Below are 19,327 nucleotides of genomic sequence, written 5' to 3' on the forward strand. Positions count from 1 at the left end.
AGCTGGCATTGGCTCTATCGGACATGGGGGAAGCTTCTAGCAGCTTCTCACAGAAGCCACCCCTGTAGCCCCCCCGCTACCAAAACCTTGCCACGCAAACCCAATACACTGTCTGTGTATGCCTGTGTTGCTTGGAACATTCTGCCTACAGTGTAATATTCCTGTTGGGGGAATTTAGCTAATTCTTTGTTACCTTGTAATTAGAAAAATAATACTATAAGCACTGTATTGAATTTATTCCTCTTGTCTCAAGCACATAAGGCAGAAAACTCTCAAACCCTAAATTCCGACAGAATAACAGAATTGATATACCCTTCCAAATATAGCTGCTTTGCCTTGCGAACATTTGTGCAAAAGAATAACTTTGCTTTTTATAGCTTATATTGATGGTCATAGTGGAACTGCCAGCATGTAATTATTGTATCCAAGATCTTGAAATTATTGTAAATCAGACTTATAATTTGAAATACACAATGCAGACTGTTCGGAACATGTTTATTTTTTGTGGAGCTTGTGTTATTTAAGGAAGTAGTCAATTGTCTCTGTAAGCTTATTTAGTTCTGTTTATGTTTGATTACAGTTACAGAGAAAAATATGATGTGGTGTACATTCAATAAAGTCCTACAGAAAGTTGCAGAGTTCTGCTTGAAACCTCTATTCTAGATGTGGTTTTGACCCAGGACAAAGCCTTTGGCTCTGACAAATAAAACTGTCTAGGAAAAAGCAGTAGCATTTACAAACAGAAATAAGCATACATTTAGCAGCAAACAGCTGGAAACAGGATTGACTCCCTCAACATGAACTGTAGAACTAGTACCCGACTGACCGGTGCATTCTAACATCAGTGGAAGTCTTTCCATTGATTTTACCATTAAATTCAGGTTCTGGATTTTCAGTTCAGTACTGAACTAACTAGAATTGCAGAACTGAAGCACATGAGCATTCTGGTTGACTTATGTGCTTTCCAGGACTTGAGTCTTAAGATAGGAATGGCTGCTAAGATTGGGCTTCTTCCAGAGTGATAAAAAGATTTTTGAAGAAAATTATGAGTTGAAGGGCAAGAAGGAAAACATGAATCATATAGATAGTAACCTACCCCTTTATAAGTTTGTTGCCTTTCTTTTTAAATGGCTTTTAAATAACGTACATTACAACCCCAGAAGGATGATTTAAATAAACAGTAAGGAAATAGTTCAAACAAATCTGAAAAGCCACTAGTCGATTGATTTCAGTGCCATGTAGTGTTGGAGATTTTTGGAATGTACAGAATCATAGAATAATTCAGGCTTGAAGGGACCTCAGGAGTCTACCTCCTACTCAAAGCACAGTCACCTGGAAGGTCAGACTGAATTGCTCAAGGCTTTATCCATTCAGGTCTTGAAAACTTTCAAGGATGGAGAGTGCATAACCTGGAGCGGCAACATGTTCTAGTGCTTGACTTAGAAAAAGTTTTTCCTTTCAATAGAGTATGTTGTCTCTCATCCTCATACCAGGCACACCTGTAAAGAGCCTGGCTCCATCTTCTTGATAATCTCTGAAGTTTTGGAAAGGTGCTATCAGGTTTTCCCCAAGCTGTCTTTTCTCCAGGCTGAACAAGCGAGTTCCCTCAGCCTCTCACATGTCAAGTGCTTCTGCCCCTTGAGCTTCTTGGTGGACCTCTATTGAACGTGCTCCAGTTTATCAAAGCCCTTCTTGATTTGAGAGGCCCAAAACTGACGCAGTATTACAGATTTATGCTTGAAGAGTTCTAGATTCTATATTCAGTTCAGTATTCTCAAGAAAACAAGTGTTTTGGCCTGCTAGAGAATTGCTCACACACACTATTTTTTTGGTTTATGAAGTCCAGAAGGGGGTCCCTGACAATGGCAGTGCCAGTTAATCACACTGTAAAAGCTCTTGTGTAAATAGTTAAAAATTTGTGTTGCAATTATTGTGAATCAGATACTTGACTAATATCTGGGACATGGCTGTCCACAAAACAAGTGACTACCTGTATGAAGTGAAAACTAATGTCTTTCTTCAAGTCAGTGTTCAAAAATGGCTTTTGAAGGCATAGAAATTGAATGTTTTGGAGGACACAATGTATTGAAAGAGAGTTGTTGAAAAATGGAAAAAGTCTTTTAAATATTTTGGATATCTAATTGCATCCTTTCATTAGGGCAAAGCAAAGTAAAGCCAATATAATTCAAAAATAAGGTAACAATTTTTTTTAGAATCTAGCATAATTGAAATTAGTATAAAATCCTTCATGTTAGTTGTCTTTAATTGCTACTTTGATCATCATAAATGTTTTATTGATATTGTTACTGAATTTAAAAACAATGATTTTTTTACCCCTTTTTGTCCATAGCATTTATAATTGTACTGCATTTTGAAAAGGAATTAATTTAAAACTTTTCTCTAATAGTTAGTGTGTTGTTTCACCTGTTTATGTAGCTTACAAATGATATTTAAAAGATACTGGACAAGTATAAAGAATGAAAGAATTCTCTGTATCAGGCAGTGGCGAATACTGGAAAAGCTGACTGAAAAGATCAGAGTCAGATTAAAAATATTATATTTCTAAGAGAAGTCATTGCATTTTATCAGGAAAAGAAAACTGTTCAGATAAAGTGTCAGATCTGCTAGTTTCTATTAGAACTGAGTAAATTCTTTAAAAGCACAGCTGATCATCTTTGCTTGAATTTCAGAGAGTTACTCACAAGATGGTTTTGGAATCTACTGGTAAAAAAAGCCTCTGCTTTGGAGCCTAGATCTTTCCTGGACAATGAGAACAAATGATTGGAAAGTGTCAAGCCTCTTCAAAGGAGAATAGACTGATCTGCTAGTTTCTATTAGAACTGAGTAAATTCTTTAAAAGCACAGCTGATCATCTTTGCTTGAATTTCAGAGAGTTACTCACAAGATGGTTTTGGAATCTACTGGTAAAAAAAGCCTCTGCTTTGGAGCCTAGATCTTTCCTGGACAATGAGAACAAATGATTGGAAAGTGTCAAGCCTCTTCAAAGGAGAATAGACTGTAAGATGAAATTCTAACCTTCTCTCTTAACTTCTGGCTAAAGTGATAGGCTTATAAAGCCTCTTAAATCGTAGCTTAGAGGTTGAGACCATAAGGAGCCCACACTCCTGAAACGCTGGTGAGAAATGCTGGGTTTGCCTCAGTTCTTTCCCAGATGTAGATACTCACTACCAGGAAAAGAGGATCGGTCCGTATGGCTTGTATTTCTCCTTCTGCACGAGCAGAGACACGAGGCCAATTAACACCTGCAGCTTACCTCACAGCACTCTTTTGTGAGCAGGACTCTTCAAGCATGAAGCAAAATTTGCCTTCTACCCACCTCCACCACCACTGGTAATCCATTTCCAGAGGGAAAAGTTCCAGCTTTCTTCCCACATGCACAAGTGGGTAATATGTTCATTTGGCAAAGAAGAACACGCATTTTGCCTCCCCACTCCCAAGAGGAAAGTCCATGCTTTTTCCAGGATGTAAATTTCCCTGTTTATGTCTCAAAGAAAGAAGAACTCAGAGTAATCGCTCCCTCCACCTCCTTGTCCCAAAAAGATGTCCCAATGAACAAAGCATTAATTCCCTTCTTAGATCATAAAAGGATTGCAAGAAGTGATAAAACAGAATAATAAATATTTGAGGGTAGCAAAGTAGTTGCTGACCAATATTTGGCACATGGAAAATACTTTTTTAATAGGAAATGGTACTAATAGTAACTGAGATGACAAAAAAATTCCAAATCTTGGATTCTTTTAATTATTATTAATTTTTTTAAAGAGCTGTCCTGGTTTTGGCAGGGATAGAGTTAATTTCCTTCCTAGTAGCTGGTACAGTGCTGTGTTTTGGATTTAGGGTGAGAACAAAGTTGATAACACACCAACGTTTTAGTTGTTGCTAAGTAGTGCTTACACTAGTCAAGGACTTTTCAGCTTCCCATGCTCTACCGACTGAGAAGGCTGCTTACACTGGAAGGACTTTTCAGCTTCCCATGCTCTACCGACTGAGAAGGCTGGAGGTGCGCAAGAAGGGGGCACAGCCAAACTGGCCAAAGGGACATTCCATACCACATACCATCATGCTCAGTACATAAACTGGGAAAGCTGGCCGGGGGGGCCGCTGCTCGGGGACTGGCTGGGCATCGGTCGGTCCCCCATCCCACCGGGTGGGGGGGAGTGAGCGAGCGGCTGCGTGGTGCTCAGTTGCCAACTGAGGTTAAACCATGACAAGAGCTAAATTTGAACATGTCTATTATCTGACCTGGGGGAAGAGGTTCTTTAATACACTGCTGTAGTGCCTTGTTAGCTCCCAAACCTATCGCTCAAGGATCACATTTGCATGCAAAATGGATGGCACTTATTTTTGTCACCTGTCTATAGATAGTTCTTTTGGCTTATCTTGCACTGTAAATTGTCCTTGTTACAACAGTCATCCCTTTTAGCCTGACTTACAGTCCTAAATTTACCTTCATCCCACACAAATCTGGCATTCACACTTCTTTTTATTCAATTTTTTTTACACCAGGAATGTAGAATTCTGAAGTTGAGAGGATTTTTTTCTTTTTTTTTTAGAAAGAAGGATTCATAAGCAAAAGAAATTAAGCCTCCATCATCTTGGTCTTTTCTCCCCATCATTTTTTATGAAGCCCATATTTCACCTTTGACAGGATAGGAAATACGTGGGATATGTGATATGCATACAGTTGTAAAAGCAAGCATGTATAAATTCAGAGAAATGGGTAGGAGTAGAATGTAAATACATGGTCTGTCAATATTATAGTTTCTCTTAATAAAATCATTTTACTTAAGTGGAGATACATTGTAATGGAGATATTTTTTTCTTCATTGCAGTTTCATAATGATTTCACAGCAGTCTGAGTTTCAGTATTTTTAATTCATGTTGGATTTTAAAAAATCTTCATGTGCAAGCAGTTCTAAACCTGGATTCAAGATCACCTATGGGTTTTCAAGGAAAAAGCCCTATGGAAAATGGAGCAGTAAACTGTGTGTGCTTTTGTGTATACTGACAGATATCAATCAAAAGTGTTTTTAGGTTCCTGCTCACAGATAAAAGAACCACTGCGATCTCTTTGCAGTAGGTATATTTTTTCTTATAATTTGGCCAGATATCTTTATTTTTAGGAGAGAAGGAAAAAAAGAAAAAGGAGCAAATATATGCAGATGCATTTGTGAGCCAAATTTACTGAGGGAGGCAAATTAAAATCCCAGTCAATGGGTTCTTCTCATTCCTTTTTTTCAAAGCTTTCTTCACTTCAGTTGTTCCCAAACTGTGGTTTGTGGAGAAATATTAAAAAGGAAAATTCAGTTTGTCTTCAGTTAAAAGTTTGTTCATAAGTAATATGGTAATCTGAGAGAAAACAATCTGATTTTGTTTCAAAAAGTTTTAAGATTGTTTCTATAAGGCAGAATACGAAGAGTATACCCACCAACTGTGCTCCATCTCACTTGTGTGTGATTTGGTTAGCGTCTGCAAATGCCCTCCGAAAGATCCAGCTCAAACCAAGGGATAATCAGTTTTTGAGATATTACTGGATAGCTGGAAAGAGACAAGGACAATATAGCTTTTTTTCATAATTCTCTCCCCTGTATTAGCTTCTCTTTTGTTTTCACTAATCTACTTTAAGTCAACCATTTCAGAAACAAGAAGCCAGGAATCACCCAGGGTGTCAGCCTTTGAGTGTGGACTTGTAAATGAAGTTTCACGTGCCAGCAGTGGAATTTTTCAAATGGCGTAAATGCTTTAGCCCTATGAAAATGCTCTGTGATAATAGACTTGAGCACTAGCCACCCACTAAAAAAGTATGGAATTGTCAAATATTTAGTAATGAATCATTTGCTCTTGTAGTGAGGTTCCTATCAGGTTACAACACGTATTTGTACAATGCTATATGTTTGTTGGTCTTGATTTCCATACATTCAGATCAGATTGTTGAGGGCTTATTTTGATGTGGAAGTCCTGGCAGCGTTGGTCATATTTATCAACTTTATTAGTAATGGAGGAGACCCCCTAGAACCTACTCTTCATTGGTTCATATTAGAAGAATAGTAAGATATGCTGCTTTCTTGCTCTGTTTCTCAAAGCAAGGATCTCTGCATTGTGCAAGCTAAAGAATGAAAGGAGTCACAATCTGAGAAGGCGTGGGCTTAGTGGAATAAAAGGAAGTGTAGAAGTAGTAATGCACTATTTCTCTAGGCTGCCAACTGCAATGCAAATCTAGTAGGTTCTGCAAAATTGAAAGTTTTGCTGGAAATTCTGTGATTCCTTTAGTATTCTGTGGGCAACCACATTGTGCACTCTTGATTCATATAATGCTGACCTTCAATTTGCCTTCATTTCTTAGATGAAGGTTGATTGTAAGAAGCAGACAGGAGGAGTTATAGTCGATCGGTTTCCTGGGCAGGAGATGCACACAAAAACTGGCAAGACTATTCTGGACAGTTGTGTGAGAAACCAGATCTCTCAAGTTCTGGAAGGTACCACGGAAAAGTCAACCACTTCTAGAATTACAAAGTATTTTGCTTGTGTTGACCGAACTATCCCAATTCACACTAAATTCTCTCTAGGGTGTTCCAGTTCTACCCCTGTCTTTGTGCTCTGAATTGCTGTCTTACCTGTACGCTCCCTTAAACAGATGAACGAGCACCGGCTTGTGAAAAGGGAAATGAAGGATTTATAAAATATCTCTGAGGAGAAGGGGGAAAAGCGCAATTAAAGGGTTAACCTCAGTGTTATGTACGGGTTACATGGAGAAGAAAAGGAACATGTAGATGATTGGTTTTATTGCTTCCCTCAAAATTATTATTTTTGTCTCAGAAATCTGATTTCAGATTGAAGTGATAAACAAAGTGCCTTATATTAGACAACTGTAACAGTATGCTGTGAGTTAAGGCAAATGGATTTCATTAATCAAGCTACGTGTGCTCAGATTCAGAAGCGCCTGTCTTCTGACATCTGTTTATATCTTCTCTTACAATTTTCATTGTGCTTCCTTATTTTTCCCTTATCACAACTTGTTTTAACATAGCTAACAATTTTTTTTTGTGTATTATCCCCAACATCTTGTTCTGATTGTGAAGAGGCACCCGTGCCCTGTGCCAAACACGTGCAGAGTGACTGCTGCTGCCTAATGTAGTCACAGGGTGTAGAAACAGCTCAGTGCTTGGCAGGAGCAAAAAAGTATGCTGGAGGAATTTGCTTCCCAGCATGAAGAAATTCTCTATGACTATTTTGATCTTGCATGAGACTTGTGAAATACTGATGTCGTGTCAGGTTCTGAAGTGATTATAGTTTGCTCCTGACTTTTGATATTTTTGATTTTTGGGAAAGCATCGCTCCATGCAAAAGATAGCTGAGCAATTCCATGTTTCAGTGGATACACTCCAAACGTACCATTTTCTCACTCTCTTCCTTCTTGCTGGAATCTGCAATGGATAGATTTACTGCAGATTTCAAACCTGTCAACACCCAAATGTGTGACACCAGCTCTCAATACATGTGAAAGAGCTAAGCTGAGGGACATGATAATATGTAGCAGGGGAAGAAGATAGAAGTTCCGCAGAATACATTTTGTGCAGTACAGAAAAGTTTTCTATAAACTCCATTTTGTAGTTGAGCAATTCTGTTATCAGCCTGCAGTTATCAGGGAGTTAGAAAACGGTAGGAAAGGAGTTTGGACTTCATGACTCTCCCTTGTTAGAGGAATCTGTCTGTGCTTATATTGTGGAGAGCTTTATGAGCTGCTTAAATCACAAAACTGAAAGTTATTAAAAGTACGTATAACTCTCAACTTCAAGCTAAGGAAGTCCCGCTGTCGTTACGGAGCAACCTCGCCCAACAGCCTGGCTGAATCCGGGTAGCTGCAACTGAACCGGAAAGCGCAGCTGTGCATACGCTCGGGCTTGCCTTTGCAGCTGGCCAGTTACACACACACTTGCCTGGAGTCATGACACAGCTCTGCTCTGCTGCTCGAGCCCCGCTGTTGTGCACCCTCGCTGCGCTGTTCAAAATGTCTCTGTCAGTGGACCATGTACCGATGCTGCTTTGGTCAACTCAGAGGTAAGAAATCTAATAAAAGAGTACCTCTACTTATGCTATTGCTCTGTGTGAGTGTGCAGAATATATTGTGTATCGTCAGTTGTGGTAAATAACCTCTGGGCAATGAAATTACTCAATAAATAAATTTGCCTCTCAGCAATCGAACAACCTAACAGATTAATTTACCCATTTTTATTTATAATTTTAGTGTTCTAAGCTGAGCAGTAAGAAGGAAATAAAACCCATATTCTTCAAATCTGAAGTAGATATGCTTTATTCACCCTAAGGCAACCTTGAACTCCACTGTTAGAGATGTCATGACTTAAAGGCACAACATAAGGCAGTCTCACAAAAAGGAGCTGACCAAAAACTGTGTGGGCAACCTTAATCCTTGCATTTCCTAACTCCTGAATCCTGATTTTTCACTTTCATGTTCTTTTTATTGCAGGTGTTTTAATAGAGTACACTGCTATAGGTATAGACATCAGTTGTTAGAAACAACTGCAGAGTCTTAACAGAGCCAAAGAGACACAAGAAATTCAGGGGTTTGCCTATACTTATGAAATAAGACTTTGAACCTGTCTTGAAAGAGCCAGATATAGACCTCTCTTTTCCAACCAGGAATTTTATTCATGCAGACTTTAAGGATTTTATATAAGTACTGGGGATTTCCAGAAACACAGCAGCTTGGGCAGCGCAGTAGCTTCAGGTGGGGTACTGGATAGTTGTCAGAGGACTATGCGCTGCTTATTCACAAGGCTGTCTCTGCAGGGCATACACATTGGTTTTGTCTATGAAGTACTGCCCCAAAATACAGTAAGCCTATGTCAGAGATTTGTAAGAAAAGGCTCCTGAGGAGCTTATGGGATCACAGGACTGATTGGGAGGGCTAAAGGCAAAGTCCTGTTCTGGGTGGGAAGGCGACAACAGATCTGCTGTACTCTAGGTTTGCCTAAGGTGTGCTTTGGCCTGAGTAAACCACTTGGCGCTCTCCTCCTAATTCCGAAATCATCCACATTCTTAACCTGGTTTGTCTAAATTGTAAACCCTCTCGTGGAGAGTTCATCTCATACCTTCTGCAAGCACATATGTGTTATACCTGGTTCAACAGGCCTGATCTCAGCTGGGTATATATTCATTTCTCTAATACATATAATCCATAATACCAACAGTATTTGGAATTTGTCACAATCCAGCTGGGTGACTTCATAAGCATAAAATGCTTTCCTGTACCACGAATAGCCTTGGTGCACTGGTTAACCCTCACTTTTGCTGTAAGGATGAACAGAAGGGACTGCAGTGATGGGGGTTCCTTTCGGCTCCCTTTGCTGGCATGACCAAGCTGTGTGTGCCTGGGCAGGGGGAGTTTTGCTTCTGAACTACTTTGGTCATCAACTTTTGTTGGGTCTGAATTCATGGGATTTGATTCTTTTGTATCTTTATTGCTTTGTTAATTCCCAAAGTGTTACTTGTGATTTACTCTTCTGTAAACTGGGAAAGGAACCAAACCAATGGCTTCTTGGGAGGTAATTATCCTTTCAGCTAGTTGCGCTGGATTCACTCTACCTTTCATGAGGCTTTGAGACATTCTTCAACACATTTGAGACACTGTGAATTATCTAGCTGTCACTAAGAAGAGAATTAGACTAAATTCTGCTCTCATTTATCCTAGTGTAAATCTTTTGTCTTTAGTCAAGTTTATTAAGATTTAAGTCTGAGAGCTAAATCTTGTTAATATTTTTTTTCTTTTCTTTTTTCAGTTGCTTCTTAATGTGTTAATTTTAAGACAGCGATAGGAGGATTCAGGAATTTTTTGAACATCAGGAATTAGATTGGGTCAGTTGTTCAGATCTTTCTCCATGTATAGTGCCATATAGACAAGCATTCTACTTTTCTGATTTTTCATATGTGATGCTGTAATGTTGAGGGCCACAGAAAACAGATGTGTAGGAGGTGTTGATTGTGTTTCTTTCATATGTATCCTGGTCGTTGCATCCTTTTCCCAGCAGTAATTAATACCAGCTTTGACATACGTCTACCCATCTCTTAAGCATTTCCAGAAATGGAACCTCTGGACCCTAGGGAGCCACAACGTATAGGAATCTGCAAAGTTTGGTAAAGTTTGATTACGTAATTTTGACTTTTTTTTTTTCCCCTGAAATAAATAAATGGATGTCTCAACATCAAGGCTTTTTTGTATTCAAAATACTTAATCTGTTCATCTTATACAACACAGGCACATGTATAAGTACTAAACCTCTGTATTTAAAAGCAAAGTAAATGTTGCAAAGAGTTGTTCTTAGGATAAAAGTGATCCTAAGAGTCTAAGCAAAGATCAGTGCTTCCTTTGTCCTACTTCCTAGTTTATATAAACAACACACCTGTTGTCAATATAAGCAAACTCTTATCAATCCAGGGTGGTCATAACAGCAAACTTTCCACCAAGATGCAGTTAGCATTGCTCTACTGCAGATTGTTCAGGTTTATACAAAACTAGAGCAAAAAAAACAGGATAGTGGACTGATTAGACCAGTTTCATGTTTCCAGGAAGAGAACATTTTCTAGAAGAAGTGTTCCTCCTACCATGACCTTTGCATTTTTGAAAGGTGAAGTGCTTGTGGGGCAGAAATTACTTCTGGTGAAAGTCAATGAAGCAACAGGAAAGGAGATTTATGTTATTTTATAAAATAAAGAAACAGTAACAGTAACTTTTGGTGGTCATAACAGCAAACTTTCCACCAAGATGCAGTTAGCAACTTGCTCTACTGCAGATTGTTCAGGTTTATACAAAACTAGAGCAAAAAAAACAGGATAGTGGACTGATTAGACCAGTTTCATGTTTCCAGGAAGAGAACATTTTCTAGAAGAAGTGTTCCTCCTACCATGACCTTTGCATTTTTGAAAGGTGAAGTGCTTGTGGGGCAGAAATTACTTCTGGTGAAAGTCAATGAAGCAACAGGAAAGGAGATTTATGTTATTTTATAAAATAAAGAAACAGTAACAGTAACTTTTGTCTGCTAACCCTTTACTCCATGCTTTACATCTTGGTACTTTGCCGTGATGCAAGGTTTGCAGTGTGTGATCTACAGGCTTATGAAATCTGGAAACTACTATTAAGAGTTTTAGGAAGGGTAACTAAAGAAGGGCAGCAATTATCAATGGATTTCTATTCACTTTGTGGAAACACGTCCCACCAGTTTGAAACTTCAGTGATTCATTTGATCAACAGAAGCTGAGATTCACCGATCTATTCCATCACCCTCTCCCAGGTTATCTGTTATGATATGATATCGAATAGTAGAAGGATAATGCATTCTGCTCTTCTTTAGAACTAGCCAGTGTTTGTAAAGCCGTATCTCAGAACAGCTATATTAGAAGAACGCAACACTCTAAAGTCTTTCTTTCATGCATTATTATTGTACTGTAATCATGCTATTAAAGATAATGTTAGATGTCAGATACAGATGAAACCTGCAACTGACAAACTCATGGCGTGTGCAAAGCATAAAGGAAGTGTGATATAAATCCTTACAGAGACATTAGTCAATCAAATACCTCTTTCCTCTAGAAAGAAAAATACAGATCTGTACTTTGAGAAAAATAAGTATCTTCTACCAAACAACAGTCTTTCTCCATTGAACTCAGGAAAAAGATGAAGTGGAAATAACTCAGTAGGTCACAGTGTCCTGCTTTTCACAAACTAATACTAATATATCAGTGGACATTCTCCAAATAACTTTGGCCTTGAAAAATTAACCTTTATCTTAAATTAGCCTTTAAACTAATATCTCCTGGTTGCTTTTCAAAGCAGTAGAGATGGAGAGTTTCCTCTTGCATACGGTTCACAGAAGAAACGTGATTTAGCCATTTTGAACCAATATTCAAAAGAATTTCTTTCCCTCCATAGATTAGAGAGGAAGCCTGAGGAAATAAATTCATTTAAATTAGCTTCTGTGATTGCCCCCTCATGTGTTTGTTTTAGGAATGATTTTTGCCTACAGTCATTGAAAATATATTACTACCTTCATTTATGCTATGCTTATATTGGGAAATGAATTCTTTTCTGGCAAATCCAGATTATAAGTGACTTTGAGAAGGCATTAATGCCAAAGAGTACATTTGCAGTATTTCTTAAAACTGCAAGGAATTTGCTGAAAAATCTGCTGAAAGAAGGTGGAACATAAATAGGATACAGTGGAAACAGAGAATTGTTTTAGCTGTAACTTTGTTGGACTTCTATGGAGATACTGTGTGCTAGCATGCTTGAGTAGCTTTTTGAAATTTTTTTCCTGTAATCATGAGGTTTCATTCTACTGCTGCTACTAGTAATGGTGACATGTGAGCTTTGTGTGTAAAAGTGGTATCTGAAGGTCATTTCCAAATTTTTTTAATTAGCTTGTTTACTTCTGCTGTGCAGGAGAAAATATTATTTCTTATATGATAATCACAAGGTGACTGAAAGAGAAAACTGACAAGAATAACTTGTAGGAAAGCGTTCAGAAGCCAGCTACAAAACAAGAATGTAAGCTCACAAGTTAGAGTGATAGAAGTCCTGTTATCTTACTGTCTGCCCTTCTGGGAGGTCCGAATACAAGAAATCTTGAAATCTTTGCTTCCATCAAAAATAAGTGCTCAAATCCCAGTTCTACCTAGAAAGAGCACGGGTCAGAGAAGAATCTGTATGCTTAAACTTGTCATGCCAGAGCAGTTAGGGACAAGAAAGAAGCAAAACACCAAGTTAGCTTGGTGTTCTTTCCTCTCTTTCTTTAGTGCATTGTCTGGCTATTGGAGGAAAGAGAAAGCAGCTGAGTTTTAAGTTTCCTCTTTTTTAGCCAGCAGGAAAGCACATGCATTAGCAGAGATGCTCGTCATTATGAGCCCCCACGGCTGAGGACCCCAGGATGGTTCTACGGTGGGGAGGTTAAGCCTGATGTGCTTGGCATGCAGATGACTGCATAAGGCTGTGCATCTTTGGATATAAAATTTTGTGTGAGCAACCAATAGTGGCAATCAATATGTGTGTTGGCCTACTGCCTGTTTCATCCTATGCCATCCCTTACTGATCTCTTGCTGCCTGCTTGAGGTGAAGGGTTCAAAGGGATGGACCGGTTCATTGCATTCAGTAAAGCATACCTTCAGCTTATCCACGATGCACTGTCTGTGGCAGTCACGTGTCTCCATTTCACTCTGCAGTTCACAGTAAACCAGCTAGTAAAACATACTGACATTTCCCGTCTGAACCATGGTGAGAATATTGTTGCACCCAGCTGACAGTAGCGGCCCATTCAGTGAAGGGTGTAGCCTTGCCTACTGCCATGCATAGCGCTCAGCAAACGATTTAAAAGAAGCAAAATAAATGTGTGTATAATATGGTGAATATAAGTATTAAGCAAATGCTGCATTACAATAAAATTATTAACGAACTGATGTAGATTTATTTTTCTAATGATGATGCTGGAGTTACTACAGTTGACTGCTTGGAAGCTAAAAAGTCTCACAAAAGGTGCTTTTCAAGGTTAGATAGCTAGCAAGAGCTGCTTCAGGGAACAGGGAATACCTTAGAAGCAAGTATGCTTTGAAACAGGATCATTAAATTTCTAAAGTTTTGAGTTCACGGCAAAAGCCTTTGCCATTGTGCTGCTGCAAATAACTTAGCTTTGTTTCATGTGCTTTCTGTTACCTTTTATTCTTAATTGCAAGTCCCAAAAGCTCCCACAATCTTAATATTTTTCCTAATATTAGGCATGAAATAGATTTATTTAGTTTTTTAAATAAATATACCAAGATATTCACTATCATTTTCTTTCACACAAGCAATTTTTTAACATCTCTTAATTTAATCTATCTTCTTTTCCTTTAATACCATTAGTGTTTTGGTGTGGCCATGCAATGCGTAAAGTCAGTATGAAAGTCAGTTCCTGAGTAGTCATTTAGAATCTTTGGGAGTTTTTGTATTTTCAAATATCTTATTTTTAAAGATTATACTTAAATATTTGAGATCATGAGGTTTGGCTTTTCTGAAAAGTTGAGGCATGTCTATTACAATTTCTAAGTTGTTGGGCTTCATAAACAGAAATTAATATGGATTTCCAAGTGCAAATTAACAAAGAAGTGAAGATGCTGAGCAAAACTAAGAAAACATCAAATGATAATTTCTACCAAATAGAAAAATTTTCTTTCCTGCACAGCAGGGTTTACTTCCAAAGCTTGAAAAGCTTTAGACAGAAGTTCTACTAGAATTTAGTTTTAACATCTGCAGCACGTTGTCCTGAAAGAGTCTTCCACATGTACTGTTTGCTCTAACACTCTCCCAATCCCCAAACTCTGAAGGGAGCTCGGTATCTAGCACTGCAGGACTGCACCATTTTTATCTCTGCCGTGGGTGCAGTTGGAGGCTTTGGATTCACTCTCGGCAATCTTCATTAGAATTACTGGGAAGTCTTGAAGTGAAAAAGAGATTTTCCTTATCTGAGAAACAACACTGAAACCCCGCTATGTGTTCATTACCCCTGTTCTGCCTCCATCTGAAGAGACTGCAAAGATTGTTTTCATTCATAAAAGCTTGCTGTGCAAGGGTCATTTTTTGATTGCTTTTGGGTTAGAAAATTTAATAAGCATCTCAGATTTACCAAATTGCAATCATATAATAGCTGATGCTACAGCACACAGAAATTCTCTATATTCTATTCTTTGTAATTAGAACCATTTAGAGGGTCTGGAATACCTGATTTCTCAGGCCTTAGCAACTGATGTGTGTTTGGGGAAGATGGGAGATTAAGCTTTAATCTCTGGATTTTCTACAGAATGACAATATTACCTTGGTCATGACACCTAGGACCAAAATTTTCATAATAAATTTCATCCCTATAGACCCATGTTGCATCCTGTTAAAATCCCAATCAGGTGTTGAAAGAATAACGCCACCTCTTGTTTTGCCCATAACTGTTTTTCGTAGTAGTAAAACTAAATCGATGAGTTATTTCTCTGTCCAATTCTCATAATGACAGGTTGGCAAAAGAATCGTAAGCTTGCCTTGGTGTCTTGATCCGTTCTGTTCAGAAGAGCTCCTGGTTCTGGAAAGGTGGCTTTTCTGAGCTGCTTCTGCAGAGTGGTTCCTTCATCACGAAAACCTTAGGAGAGAACATATTGTTTAAAATAACACTGAAAAGTCACTTTTACTTAACAAAAGGTTTATGAAAAAATATTGGTTTATGACAACTTGTGGTCTAGCCCGAGTTCTTCTCTCTGGCCACCAAGATGTCCAACAGCACTGGAAAGTGTTTTGGGAGTTGGGATTCCCTTGGGAATTCTCTCTGAAGGTTTTCAACATCTTCTTCTTCATTCCACTTAGTAGCTAATTTTTTGAAAGATGCAACTGTCCTGTTGTACACAAACAAGAAAGTAGAGAGAGACAATTATCTTGATTGGACCAATTTCATTCCTGCTGTAACACAGTTAATGTGATACGGGCATAAATGGGCAAGTTCTTTTCCTCTTCAGTAGAATGAAAGTAAACTGAACTGTAAACCTGATCTTAATCCAAAGATGATGGTATCGTTACCTGCTGCTGCATTTTTAAAGAGAAAAGAGGTGTCAACACTGGCAGCAAATTTTACAGAAAAAAAATTTTTTCTTTGTAGATCGCAGTGGAATCCAGACACTGCTTTGCACGAAGGACACGTTGTCTCAGCACAGGAGCTGACTGTACTCTTGCAACCTGTTTTTACCCAGAATTCCAGAAACCTCATCTTGTTCCTGCAAGACACAGTATGTAACATTAATTCCTTTTCTCTCACCAATGCTGAGTGCAAGTCTGTACCTAAATGAGATGCCATGGCTCCTTCTCACCAATCTACTCTCTTTGTTTTTCAGCTTAGCGTAGATGATTTCACATACCTCAGTGAATCCTACGGTAACAAGAATCCATTTCAAAATGTTCAGGCAAGCATTTCTCTCTTTTATTTCTTTATATGCAGTATTTAAAGTTAAAAAATTATAAGAAAGATGCAAACAAACAATAATTGGGAAAATTAAACTGAATTGCAGCAGTTTTCCTTTTTAAATTATTTATTGAGATTATTTAAGTTTAAGCAGATGGGTTAAAGGAAATCAACTGAGTTTGCAGAAGTGTTTTGTAGCTATTTTATTTCTGAAGATCAAGTTTTCTGAATTCATCGTAACTGACAAAATTATTCCTAAACATGCTGCAATTTTGTATTGTGAAAAACAATATAAACTTCCAGACACCCCAAAATTCTCTTTTGAAGCCATAGGAAGAAAAGAAGTTATAGGAATCAATTATTTATTCCTGATTTTCAGAACTGAACATCTATTTTATTTTCATAGAAATTGAAGCTCTCTGAACTGATGCAGGGAGTTAACTGTTTCATATTTGAATGTAGCTAATATATGACTAGATACTGGATTGCTTTCATCTTTATGAAAAAAAAAAAATGCTACTTGAGTAATTTGAAACCAACTCCAGGCACAGAATCTAGGATGGAGTCCTCCTGAGCCGGTCAGCAACTTCAGCTTCTCACTCAGGAGGTTTACAGATTTTGTGCACGTCATCTCTGGTTATACTCACGCGACAGTTTATTGAACTGTTATTAGACAAAGGAAGTGTTGACACATGGAAGTCATAAAGGCATTCCTGTAGGCAGAGCAGGATGAACAGAGCTATTAGCAACGTAACTGGCATCAGAGCATGTGAGGAAGTGTAAATTCCCCACCACCACACAGCAAGCTGTATGTGTAATTAAATACATAAATATTCACATACTACCTGTCCCCACACCTATACAGTCTAAGAACCTCACGTCTTCCTTATGTCACTGATACTGGAGATCTTAATCTCTTTGCCATATAACAGCATTTTAACACTGATGCTGGAACAAAAACAACTATTCAGAGTATGTATATGGGTTTTCTGAGGAATGAATGGGAGTAATAATAATTTGTAGTGTAAGGATCAGCGGTTGCACCCACAGGCAGATGTACTGGTACTTCTCTGCTATGCCTTATCTTCTCTGGGTTTAAAATCTATGCGAGGCTGTGTCTGGAGCAAATTTCATTGCTGCCTGACTCCAAAGCTGGTTTGGTTTTAGAAGCTGTGTGAAATGTACACATGTGCAAGCTCCTAAAGATGCAGTGGTCTTATTTAAGTAGGCCCTGGATGTTTCGGAGGAAGGATATTAAAGAATTTAAAACTTTCTTCTTTTGCCTTGTAATCAGGACTCCATCAGCACTGTAGATAGAGCTTATAGCCAACGGCTAGAGATGAGTCCAGAGACTGATGGGTTTAGAAATCGGGTGGTATACTGAGTGGATTGGGGACCTACCGAGTGAGGAGGTCCTCAGCTAAACAAAGGATCGCATTTAAGTAAATCTTTGGTCTGAATCCGGCAGAGCAAAAATTTAAAGCCAGGTTTTCAACAAGCTGAATAAATGTCTGTAACAGTTTGTTTGCTTTCTGACATTGCCTCTGTTCCCTTTCTGTCTTGGAGCTGAGAAATTTTTTCTCATTACAGCTTCTTCAAAACTGGAAAGTTTCTTTTGACAAATTGCTCACCTTAATTAACTCCAGCACTCCTAGATTTGTTCTGTTGGACTTGGCAATCTTAATACTTTTCCAGCAGAGTTTTGTGGGGGTGAGGTGCTGTGACTTGAGTGAAAGAAAGAGAGATGTATAAATTAAATAGTTCTTTTTCACTTAGGTGCCCATATGGAGAATTTTGTCAATAACTATTGCATAGACTTGTAGCTCTTCAGACCAGAAAGGATCTTCATAATCATCCAGTTCCATCTTGGATGTAACAGAGGCTACAAATATTTGCTCAGTTGCTATCTCATCAGTTGCACTCCACTTGAGCTACTTTGGGAAAGAATTCCATTCTTAACCATACTATGAAAGACTCTGTCATAATATTCACAGAACACAGGACAAAGTGAAGGTCAGGTCTGAATTTTCTCACTGGGGAAATTAGAATCTTTGATGTTGCATAATCACAAATTTTTATACCTTCACACTCTATATTATACAAGTGATTCATTAAGCTATAATAGATGTTCCATGTCACTTGAGTATCCTCCTTTTGAACTTCAGAAATGCAAATTTATTCACAAACCTAAATTGGAGGTCTCATTTAGAATGTATATGTGCATGTAGCAGCATGTGTAATACAAGAAGGAAGTGTTATTTGTAAAAGAGTTATAGGCTTGTAAACCACAGAGACATTTGCAGATATTAGGTTTGTTCAGCTACATTAGCAGCTGTTTTGAGCTTTTGGGATCAATGGGTTTGTATGCAATAAAAGAATTCCATTTCCAGATAATACAAAAGGAATCTTACCGGTAGATCATTTATCTTAAACACTTAAAGGACTTTTAAATTAAATAATAAAATACAAAGATTAGCACTTGGGGAACTTTTTTGTCAAGCAGTCACTTACCCTACAAACTATTTTTTTTTAATATTAGCTTTGGCTTTCCCCAAACAATGCTAAGCTCCTTAAAACTGCAGTGTATGGTAACACACTCCAATTAGTGGCCAGCTGTGCAGCTGCATAATTATTATTGTAAGTCATTGTCATTCCTGGTTCTATATCTCCATCGTATCCTCACTCAGTGGTCGTAGACTGAGGACTCCTATTTAGTCACGTGTGATACAGAGGTCCTACTATAATTGTGATTGTCTTTGTTCCCTTTCTCTTTACCTTTTTTAGTTTTATTATATTTTTTTTTGACAAGGGGGCATGCAGAACTGCATAATAATCAAGATAAAAGTTCATCATAGATTTATTTAGTGACATGATGATTTTTGTTCTCTAGCCTTTTCCAAAAAACCACTAATATTTGATTTTTCAATTCTGATCACTATCAGCCACTGAATTGAGAATGGTCACATAGGAATTAGGGTTTGTCCCTCCCCAAAGGGTGGCAGGATCAATAGCCCAACTGAAGTGCATCTACACCAATGCACGCAGCATGGGCAACAAACAGGAGGAGCTGGAAAGCCATTGTGCAGCTGGAAAACTATGATATAGTTGCCATCATGGAAACATGGTGGGACGGCTCGCACAACTGGAGTGCCACAATGGATGGCTATAAACTCTTCAGAAGGGATAGGCAAGGAAGGAGAGGTGGTGGGGTAGCCCTGTACACTAGGGAGTGTTTTGATTGTCTAGAGCTTGATGATGGTGATGATAGGGTTGAGTGTTTATGGGTAAGGATGAGGGGGAAGGCCAACAAGGCAGATATCCTGCTGGGA

The 19,327-nt window shown here is 38.3% G+C and overlaps 1 protein-coding gene across 1 annotated transcript in view; it reads left to right on the forward strand.

Moving 5' to 3' along the window:
* The first annotated feature begins 7,942 nt into the window (after positions 1-7,942).
* Positions 7,943-19,327, forward strand: part of ATP6AP1 (ATPase H+ transporting accessory protein 1) — a 59,655-nt gene continuing 48,270 nt past the window's right edge. Inside the window, exons 1-3 of the mRNA XM_009286800.2 lie at positions 7,943-8,079; positions 15,699-15,825; positions 15,931-15,999. Of these exons, the coding sequence (XP_009285075.1) occupies positions 7,967-8,079; positions 15,699-15,825; positions 15,931-15,999 (309 nt within the window). The 5' untranslated portion in view covers positions 7,943-7,966. The remainder of the gene's footprint in view (positions 8,080-15,698; positions 15,826-15,930; positions 16,000-19,327) is intronic.

This window comes from Aptenodytes forsteri, unplaced genomic scaffold (assembly GCF_000699145.1).
Source record: "Aptenodytes forsteri isolate BGI_AS27 unplaced genomic scaffold, ASM69914v1 Scaffold166, whole genome shotgun sequence".
NCBI lineage: Eukaryota > Metazoa > Chordata > Aves > Sphenisciformes > Spheniscidae > Aptenodytes > Aptenodytes forsteri.